Genomic DNA, 11,001 nt, shown 5'->3' on the forward strand with positions numbered 1-11,001 from the left:
AGAAAACATCCACAAACAGATCACCTTTCACTTGGAATGCCAGTCCTCCCCAGAGACGCAGAGACAGACAGACAGACGGACGCAACAACAGAGACTGTAAGCCCTGGCTCTCAATTCTGTTCAGCAAATGCCGTATGCACACAGGGCCGGCCACACCGCCTAGTGAGCTTGCATGCTGCTGCTGTACAAATATAGAAAGCAGAAAGTGGAACAACCGTTTCAGCAGAAGAGATTCTGCTCAGCTACCCAAGAGGGAGGAGCAGGGAGCTGAACCAGCCGAACTTCTTTACCCATACATGGTCTCTTGAAAGAGACCATTGCTAAGACAAGTTCCTTTATACACACACACACATCCTCACTCACTGACACACCGTGCAGAGGAAGAAAAGAATTAAAGTGAACAAACTTAAAGGAGTTACTGTTTAGAAATTAGTTCCAAGTCCATTTTGATTGAGCCCACCTTAATAATGAAACATCCACCACAATTCATCCAACAGAATCTGGGAAGCAACTCAGACACAAGACAAAAAATCTACCTTTCAGGGAATGCCCACAACCACCAGCATTTCAAGAACTACTGAACTGGCCAGGTCATCCTTGTTGCTTCTGGACACACACATCCACACACTGAACTCTTGGTTTAACCTTCCCTCCACACCCCAAATTAAATTATAACAGTATTTTTAAACCTCTCTCCCTTTTTAAGTATTTCCCTAAATCAGCAAGTGTGACCTTTCCCATTGGTTGATACACACTACTATGGTGACCTGCCATACTATGTCTGCTTTCCCAGCAGTCCTTTAACACCAAACACAACTGAACTTTTTTCTATGCATTCTTCTTAAAAACAGAAGAAATACACATCCATGCAGCATCTTCTCCCTCCTTCCCCCTGCCCCTCTTCTCATGCACTGGCATAGAAAGAGAGTAAAATCAGTGTAACTGAAAACCTGAATCCCTAGGTATTCAAAGCAAAAAAAAAAGTGGTATGGTCCCTGAATTTTTAGCACACAAGTATGACAGTCTACAAACTTGAAAACAGTTTCATTTATATACAAATCTATCATAAGACAGATTTATTATCCTATGCTGCTGCCTATTTCTTATACTTAGTGTATCCAACATTTATGTGGTGATACGTACCTATCTTATAGAAGTTACCAGAAATATTCTATCACAAAAATAAGGGTAAGTTGCAACTTTCAGCTATACCAGGAAAGCAGTAACCAGTTCAGAATGAGAAGAGGTGCACTAGTCGCATAGTTCTGTTAATATGACTTGCAAGTACATATAAAAGTACTAGTGTTCAAACCAACAATCTCAATATTTTTCAAATTTCTTTTGACTGATATAATGGTTTAGGTTCCCTGAAAATTCTGGAAGACATTGGTTTACCCAGAATTAGTTCTATGCCTAAGAATATCCTGAATTATCTTCCTCACAAAAATGATCAAGAATATGTGTCCTAATACCGCTCCCCTGAAAGTGGTCATGAAATGTCTATTAAACTTAGTCTTGAACGAAGTGAAAAATACCTTAAAATCCAAAGAAATTCTAAAGCAAATTCTGCAGCAGAGAATTAGTGCCACACTGTGAAATACAGACAGTACCACCTACTGCTAGTCTTTGATAGTGATCAAATTCTGGCACTGAATGTACAATCCAAAATGTAATATGGGTGGCCTTACTCCATAAATATCAAAGTATTCTCATTTATCTTTTCCTAAGTCACCAAGAATATGATCATAGGTTTCTGAGCAGTCAAAACTATGCTTTAGAGAATATACAACACCTTTTTTCCCTCCAAAGATTTTGCATATCAGTAATTTTCAATGGTAAATTCCAATATCACTTACAACTGTGCAAGGACACTGCTTCACTCGTGAATTGTGTGACATGCTGTACTGTCATAACACAATGACAGGCAAGACAAAAAACCCAGAAGTTGACAAGTCATCAAGGTGTATGTTTTTTAATTTGGAAGTTTAAAAGGAAAACAGGAATTTTTTGAAGGGAAATCGCAAGGAGGCACAGGTGAATTGGCAAAAAGATTTTGAGACAGTGCTCTGCTTAGCAATCTCATCCTATAAATGAGAGAAGAACTACTTTTACACTGTGTTGCAGGAAATGCAATAACTAGGCATGATATTCAAAATACATTCTCTCTTCCTGGAAGAGCAATATTTCACTGCCTTCTGAAGAATCATTTGTCAAAACTCTATTTTGTAAAATTGTGCTGATATTAAGATGCATAGTATCCATCCTGCAAATCTCTACACATAGTAAATTAAAGAAAATGCTATCATTTTTGTATGTGGACTTGGACATTGCCTGCTAAATACTTCCTTTGATTTAAAGACTTCATAAGTAACCATCTCCTCTGACTTGGAAAAAAGATACAAATGTTCCCTTTCCAACAAATACTGAAGGATTTGTGGACAGCATACACATGTTGGAATATCTTTTGAACTGCATAGTTCAATGCAAAAATAGCACAGAATACTCATGGATTCAGTGAACACCTGAATTTCAAATGATAATACATTTGAAGAACGATAGTTGTACTTTGACAGGTGAAATACTGAAATCTAGCGGATAAGAACTACATTATTTTTTGTGAAAGGTGCAGTATAAAACAGCCTGCAGAGAGAAGTAAAAGGTAACGAGTTGAAAAAAAGACAAGGTCCTGAAAAGCTCAAAGTAATTTCAAGTAAAAACATTGTAAGACATCACAGAACTTCACCCAAGAACTCAAAGGGAATTTGGTTCTAAGAAAACACGTAACATACAAACATAAAAAAACCCCAAAACATCTGTCTGCAAAGGAAAGCCTGCTAGAATATCATACCAGCATGACACTGAATACTCAACAAAGACTCATCCTCTTATCCGCATGCTCATTTAAGAGGTGTGCAGCTGAAAAGGCCAAGGAACTCGATGTGCCTGTTCATTTGCATGAATTTCAGCAATATCTAAACCAGTTATTCCAAGTTCAATGTGAAAATCCCTGATATATATGATTTTAATCCCGGTTTATATAATCTTTGTCTACCTGGAAGTTGACCACTGCAAGCCAAGCCATTAAATCAGTTCTAAATCTACTCTTAAATCAGTTCAGACTCACTACCAGAACTTGCAGTTGGTGAGTTTGCCACTAGTGCTCTGCTTCTAATAGAGTAGCCAGTAAACCAACACATCTTTTCTAAAAACAAACAAAAAAAACCCCAGCCCATGATCTACTGAGAATACTGAAGACAGATAACGTGGATACATGGTACAGAAAAGACAGCTTATGGATGATGATTCCACTTCTGGCAAAAAGCTTTCACATACACACACCTGTGCCACAAAGTGTATCACAGAATTACAGATTATTAGGGACTGGAAGGGACCTCGAAAGATCATCTAGTCCAATCCCCCTGCCAGAGCAGGAACACTCACATGAGGTTACACAGAAAGGTGTCCAGGCAGGTTTTGAATGTCTCCAGAGAAGACGACTCCACAACCTCCCTGGGCAGCCTGTTCCAGTGTTCTGTCACCCTCACTGTGAAGAAGTTTCTTCTCAAATTTAAATGGAGCCTCCTGTGTTCCAGTTTAAACCCATTGCCCCTTGTCCTACCACTGGTTGTCACTGAGAATAGCCTGGCTCCATCCTCATGACACTCACCGTTTACATATTTACAAGCAATTAATGAGGTCTCCCCCTCAGTCTCCTCCAAGCTAAAGAGACCTGGCTCCCTCAGCCTTTCCTCATAAGGGAGATGCTCCACTCCCTTAATCATCTTCGTTGCCCTGTGCTGGACTCTCTCCAGCGGTTCCCTGTCCTTCTTGAACTGGGGGGCCCAGAACTGTACACAATATTCCAGATGTGGTCTCACCAGGGCAGAGTAGAGGGGAAGGAGAACTTCTCTTGACCTACTAACCACCCCCCTTCTAATACACCCCAGGATGCCACTGGCCTTCCTGGCCACAAGGGCACAGTGCTGGCTCATGGTCATCCTGCTGTCCACCAGGACCCCCAGGTCCCTTAAACTAAAACTCTTCACTAAGAGTTGAAAACTACTGAAGACTTCTGTTCAGCTATCTAGTTGCTCACTGTTCATCCTGAATTCAGTTAGCAACAATGCCTTTTATTTTAAAATGTACAGGGCTAAGATGGCTGAATATTTCCTTTACCTGGGAACACAACTGTGCTCTACTATACTGCTGTCAAACAAGCCTGCTCTGTCAAACGCAGTTCAGATTAATGAGCTATTAATCCCTACAGCAAAGCATCCGCAGACTAATTTGCATGTGAGCTTTAAAGCAGTTTATGTTTTCTCCCTTGCTCTATCCAAATTTCCTGTTTTAACCTAATGTATATTTTGGCTTTACACACTTGAATCTTGCATCAGGTGCAAACAAGATGATGTTCAGCTGATGTTTGGGAAATCTCCTCTTTAAAATGTGAATGCCAAAGCTTTCTCTTTTCACTGTTATGCCCCAAATATGGTGTCTTGGCAGGACAATCTAAAATAAGTAAATAAGTGTAGACAATAACAGCAGAAAAGTGGTATCTTGCCTTTTTTTTTTTTTTTTTTTTTTTTTTTTTTTTTTTTTTTTTTTGGTATAACACAAGCATCTCTAATGACAGAGGGAAGGGCAACAAAACTACTGGTTACTCTTTTCCGATCAAGCTAACCTCTCTTGCCTCAAGAAATCTTGCAACAGGATCACAACTCAAGATACTGTGTTGTAATACTTTAAAAGAAATACTTATTAGAGGGCCTAGATAACTTTTCTCAATTTACAACTCCCATTCTAATAAACCCTGAAGTATTTTACTCTGCTTTGATTTATACTGTTTTTCCACCCTGCCAAATAACTGATCAATGGATAAAAATGATGCTCTTCTTGCCTGAAGGCCGTTACCAAGGCAGTGAATAACTCTGCACATTGTCTTGGGGAATGGTAAACTAAAGGACAAGAAACAATAGTGAACATGCCTAGATTGAAATACAACATTTAAGACATCCATGGCAAGACTGACAAATAAGAATTCAGAAATATAAATCTGAGCCTGTTTGACTATGGCTGCTGTTTCAGTAGTAAAACTCACATTATGACTTGGAAAATTGGACTGTCTCCTGGACATACTGCTGAAAAACAATCTCTGTTTTAACATCCGGAAGAGTGGGCTCTTCTTGGATACCAGAGCTGGAGACTAATAAATCAGGAAATCTCAAAACAAGGAGAATTTGTATCACTTCCCACCTAGCCCAAAGAAAGCACTAAATAAAACATAAGAGCAGGCCCTCTGAATAGATTTGCAGCAGAAGACCCAGAAGGCAAAGACATGAAACGAAGAAACATAGTAACTGATAATCAATAACCACATTTCAGAAAAAGCTGCAAGAAATAGTTAAGGAACAACCTGCTCATAATAAAGTTTCTTACTGAGTTCAGTTAAGAAATGGATTAGGGACAGTATTTTACTTAACTCAATGAGAATCCAAATATTTAAGACCCACACAAACATCTTTTATGAAATTCAAATTGTTCAGCATAACATTGTTTGCAGTAATTTCAAAAGAAAGTTACGCAACATTATAAATATTTATCCTATGTCAGAGCACCATAATTTGTTTCATCTAATGATTGTTCAATTGATGTAAAAGTTACTTGCAAGGAACCTTGCAAATTATAGATTTATTATTGATGAGACATACAATTATTGCATATCTGTGATACAGTCACCTTTCTTGCTTTTCCCTTTAGAGGAGTAGCTCCATGCAGCATGTCTTCAGAATCCCTACTCATAACAGAAGAAACAGAAGTTAAAGACACCTTTCCCCAACCATGTAACAATAGTCTTACAAATGCATCTAGTTTTGAAGGACTAGCAGAAAGGTGGATACACTAATAAGCACACAGTACTACTGTGGGGTTCTTTACCATATCTCTCACTGTGAAAGACAGATAAACCATATACTTTCAAAACAAAACTAACTAACGCGAAAAACTTTGTGTTTCAGTGATCATCATTTTAGGGCAGTCACTTTTCAAACGTCTACTTTTCTACAGGTTCTGTGCTCCCGCTTTTTTTTTTGCGTGTAAACACAATTTTCTAAGCCTGCACGTATTACTTTGTTTCATATAAAAAAACCAAGCAGATACATAACAGCAAGCACATAACTAAGGAGGCAGGATCTGAGACTGATTTTTCTCTAATGTAACACTAGAAACTTTGACAGGGAAAGGAAAAACACAGCCATCCAAGAACGATCAATCAGAAAGGTTGAACCCACTCCACAAAACAGCATGGACTTTCTCAGAATAAATATCAGCAACAATTTGAAAGTGAGCACAGCCTGAAAGAGAACAGTAAGCACTTTTAAAAAACCCCACAAACCTTTTATACTATCGTATTTTAAAATCCCTGTTTAGGGATTTTACTGGTATATACATCTGCATCCGTGTCTCTGAGCAGACAAAAACTGTGCTCCTGCCCTGGGGACTCTTCCATCAGCAGGAATGCAACTGAACCTATTAAATTGCAGGATGCAAGCTGCACCCACCTTGGCATTTCCTATCTCAGTGTAAAGATGTAGGTAGTGTTTTTAAACATCTGCCACAGCAGTAGTATTTCCAACAAAACTGCCTCTTAAAGGCTTAGATCCAGACACAACTCTAGGAAGCTCAATATCTCACATTATGCAGAGCTCCCAAGAATATAGCTGAGGGGAAGAAAAACATGCGATGGGTTTATTACAGATGTGCAATGCCAAGTCAGTGCAGTGTATATATTTTCTATCTGATGAATTAATCTATAGAAAGAACGCAAATGGCAGCAGGAGATAATTTAGCAATTACTGTTATCAGTAGTACAGAGAATAAGACTGGAAGGACAGATGTACAAAAAAAAACCAAACCAAAACAAAACGTACAAGATGCTCAGAAAGTCCAAGCTCTTGTAAACCAGAAGCAAAGCGTGCTTCAAGATGTAAATCCTCACCAAATATTTCTCTAAATCAAGTGAGCTCCCAGAGAAACACACCCAATGATCACACTCACACACTGCATACAAAAACGCTGCAACATTTGAAAAACCCTCCTCAACAACTTCTGGCAGAAGAGAATGCCTGTGCCTTAAAGGTGAAAACATCTGGGCCACGATTCCTCAAGAATTTAAAGGAGTGAAGCTTCCACACTTTATTATAATGCTGCCTCTCAACTTCCTACTCGTAAACGATCTTATAAAAGTCTCACGCTGTTACCAACCTTTACTGCTTTTTCGTGTATTTATCATTCATTTTACATTCGGTCTGTCCTAGTTTTTGTATTTCTATTCCTGCTTCATTCCAGTAGTGTCCATCATGCCTTTTTACACTTGAGATTGCACATCCCCACGCTGTGTTGAACTCCAACTCCCCTGCCTGTGCTTCCTGTACACTCGACTTGCCTCTACCTCCTCCCATACCAGCACACGTTTCACTAGTCCGAACGACAGACCCCTACCGAGCCCCTGATGACATGCAGCCGCACCCCAGGTCCACAGGATAAGCCCCCGGGCCACTCCACGGCGATCCGGCAGACCAGCCCGCCCGGGAGGCCGGCTGCGGCCACAGCCTGGGGCCGCCGCTCCTCCGTCGCAAGGGCCGCCCCGGGCCCGCGCGCAGCCCCCCTGCTCCCGAATGGCGACGCCAGCACGGGCCGCGCTCGCACCTGCAGCGCCCCCCGCCGCCGCCCCACGGCCCAGCGCCGCTCGAGGCGCTGTCAGCACTCGATCAGATACGACAACCGGCGGCCTCCGGTTCCGGGCCCCGGAGGGGCGGCCGCCGCCCCCAACGTGGCGCACACAGGGCGGCGGCGGAGCGGCCGGCCCGCGGGCCCCTGCCCCTCCGCGCCGCGCGGGGGAGAAGCGGGCGGGAGCGAGCGAGGCTCCCGCCGCAGAGGCTGCCGCCGCGGCCCGGCACGAGTGGCCTTACGGCGGGAGCCCCGGGGAGCAAGAGGAGAAAGAGAAGGGCCGTTACCTGCGTGAGGCGGATCGCGCTCTCCGCGGGCTCGGATCCGCGACCGTCTCTGCCCGGCCCGAGCTCCTCCTGGCGGCCGCCGCCCTCACCTGCCCCCGGGGATCCACCCGCGCCCCGCTCGGCTCCCTGCGCCGCCTCAGGCCGGCTCCGCAAGATGGCGGCGCTTCCGGGAAAGACCAAGGCGGGCCCGAGGTGGAGGGGCCGGCCGGGGAGGGCGGGAGCGTGGCCCCGGCCCCTCCGCGCACCTCCCGACACTGCCCCGCTCCGGCCGCCCAGGCGGTGGTCGGCCTGTCCGGCGTCCCCGCTCCCGCCGCGAGCTCCCCCGCAGGTTCCCCCATCTGCTCACGCTCAGTGCGCTCGTCCAGGGCGCTCCCCCGCCTCTCGGCCGGCCCGCGATGGGGGTGGCGGCGGCGCTGGGCGCCGGGGCGGCGCGGCTGCTCTTCTACCCGACGCTGCTCTACACGGCGGTGCGGGCGCAGCTGCCCGGGTCCCGCCGGCCCTGGTTCCACCGCATTGACGGCGCCGTGCTGCTGGGGGCGCTGCCGCTGCGGGGCCGCAGCCGTAGGGTAAGGCAGGCGCGGCGGGCCGGGCCGGGCCGGGCCGGGCGGGCAGCCGGTGCCTGACGGTGCCTGTGCCCGCAGCTCGTGGTCGAGGAGAACGTGCGCGCCGTGGTGACCCTGAACGAGGAGTACGAGACCCGGTTTCTCTGCTGCTCCGCACAGGTGAGCCCGGCGGGCTGGCCGGTGCCCGCGGGACGGGCCGCTTGTCCCGGCTCCCGAGACGCTTCGGCCGCCTCCTGCTGGGATCTGACAGCGAAGACGCGGCTTCTTCGTGTCTCTTAAAACTACGCGACAAAGCAGTAAAACGTGAGGACACGAGTCAAGTGTTACAGCCCCGGTGGCAGATGGTGACGGGGAGTGCTAAATCCACGTACGCCAATAGAAGAATGCCTTTTGTTTCAGGACATCCCAGCTCCCCTCCTTTCCTTTAGCTGAACCACATCTTTCCACTTCTTTAACTAGTGCTAAAGTTTTCACACATTTGATCTAAAGGATTTACATTCAAAGTCTGATTACAGCCTCACCGAATTTCCCAACTGCCTCAACTGTTACGGGTTTTCTTTCTGGAAAAACAAACAAACCAAAACAGAAAAAGTTAAATGGTGGAATCTGTTATACCCATTTCAGGAATGGGAGGCCATGGGTGTGGAACAACTGCGTCTCAGCACTGTGGATCTTACCGGAGTCCCAACCCTGGCAAACCTCCATGAGGGTGTTGAATTCATACTGAAACACCGAGCACGTGGGAACAGTGTATATGTGCACTGCAAGGCAGGACGCTCCCGCAGTGCCACCATGGTGGCAGCGTATTTGATTCAAGTAAGAAGGGTTCTGTACTAAATGGGGTTTATTTTCATACAGTTTGGGCAAGTACAGCCAACCGTTACAATTTCCTTTTGCTCAAGAGGCCTGAGCATGTACAGGTGCATTAATATTCCATGATTTTACAGAGTTTGGATGGGAGACCCATTTCAAGAGAGGTAGATAGCTAGGCCCCAAATTTACATTGCTGTTTTGTAGAACTTGGCAAATGCAAGGTAATGAACAAGTGAAACTTAATGTTTGCTGAACTGTGGTCTAAGCTTTGATAATCTAGTTTATCTTTGCACACATTGTTGATCTGTGCTTGTGATACTGTCAAGATAATGCTTCCTGGCAATGCGAGTGATGAAGCTGCAACAAGCTGCCATCGTAAGTAGTGTTTTCATTCATCTGCAGTCTGCCTCTGCCAGCTCAGTTATTAGCACAGGCACTGGCAAAGATGTTCTCATCTTATGGGAAACTGTTGTTGCAACAAGCCTTTGAAACACATGGTCTGACAGTATCTGTTGCTGGTTCTGGCAGAGCAGTCAGACTTCAGGAAGCTGCTCAGTTTTCTGGGCCATTAATATTTTTAAGTTCTCAAAAGGTTTTGAATTACTCTGCCATTCTGAATTCTCTCCATGGAGGAACAGATTGAGATGGGAATAAAATGTCACTTGTGAGGGTAGGTCACCGAGCAGACAAACATCCATTTTTGTTGTTCAGATTTTCTCCTTGGTTAACTGAAACGGTGAGCCTTTCTAAGGTTTTCAATAAATACAATTTAGGATCAAGAGAAGTGACTTTGGTTTTCTGAGTTCCTCTACAGACCCAACAGGGTAAAACAGCACTAAGAGCAAAATCCCACCTGTGGCTTGTTATGTTGGTGCCATTAGGTGCTCCCTGGAAAGTTTTCCCTTAGTGCCGAAGTGCAATGGGAGTAGTCAAGTTAAAAGAAAAACAAAACAAAACAAGCAAGCTGCCCTTTTGCTCTGGTCTAGTGTGAGGTGTGACTAGGACAGGAAACTATTCACAACACGCTGGAAGCATGAGTGAGACACAAAATGGAGGTCGGCGGCAGCTGCCATCCCTTTTTAACTGAGGGACTCATTTAATGAACTTGCATTGACATTCAGGCCCCTCTGAGAGGAACATGAAGGGGCAAAGCTGCAAGTTTTCTAACAGCTCTAATGTTGTCTGTAGCCTCCAGGAAGTCTTCATTAACTGGTGCAGGGATGGAATGGGTTTTAACTCACAGGGTTTCTGCATTTTCAGCTGCATCACTGGAGCCCTCAAGAAGCAATAGAGGCTATTGCCAAGATCCGTCCCCACATCCTCATTCGGCACCAACAAGTCCAGGTCCTGGAGATATTTCACAGGAACATAATCAGTGGGACAACTGCAGAGTGTCAGTAAGAATTATAAAAATCTGTTTTGGCTGCTTTAAAAAAGCCTTATGTTTTAATGAAGGCATAACTGTTGTACTTTATGACCATAAATAAATAACTTTTTACATAAATTGCAGTAAAGGGCTGTTTCTTTAAAGCTTTCTTGCCTTATGGCTAATATCTTAGTTCTCTTGGAGCCCCATAGTTCTTCTCTCCCACACACAGTATCAGTGCTGAGCC

At 44.6% G+C, this 11,001-nt stretch overlaps 2 protein-coding genes across 25 annotated transcripts in view; one reads left to right on the forward strand and one right to left on the reverse strand.

Annotated features, from left to right (window-relative positions):
• The window catches only part of CELF1 (CUGBP Elav-like family member 1), a 69,569-nt gene extending 61,071 nt beyond the window's left edge, over window positions 1-8,498 (reverse strand). For 11 of the 24 annotated variants that reach the window (XM_065065997.1, XM_065065996.1, XM_065066006.1 and 8 more), the window contains exon 1: window positions 8,013-8,350. In XM_065065997.1, coding sequence (XP_064922069.1) covers window positions 8,013-8,350 — 338 coding nt within the window. The other 13 variants (XM_065066025.1, XM_065066024.1, XM_065066019.1 and 10 more) reach the window with 3 other exon arrangements.
• PTPMT1 (protein tyrosine phosphatase mitochondrial 1) lies at window positions 8,347-10,892 on the forward strand. Its single transcript, XM_065066053.1, has 4 exons — window positions 8,347-8,578; window positions 8,654-8,734; window positions 9,200-9,391; window positions 10,649-10,892. The coding sequence occupies exons 1-4, from the start codon at window positions 8,408-8,410 to the stop codon at window positions 10,787-10,789; spliced, it is 585 nt and encodes a 194-aa protein (XP_064922125.1). The 5' UTR covers window positions 8,347-8,407; the 3' UTR covers window positions 10,790-10,892.
• Window positions 10,893-11,001: the final 109 nt, after the last annotated feature.

This window comes from Columba livia, chromosome 5 (assembly GCF_036013475.1).
Source record: "Columba livia isolate bColLiv1 breed racing homer chromosome 5, bColLiv1.pat.W.v2, whole genome shotgun sequence".
Classification (NCBI taxonomy): domain Eukaryota; kingdom Metazoa; phylum Chordata; class Aves; order Columbiformes; family Columbidae; genus Columba; species Columba livia.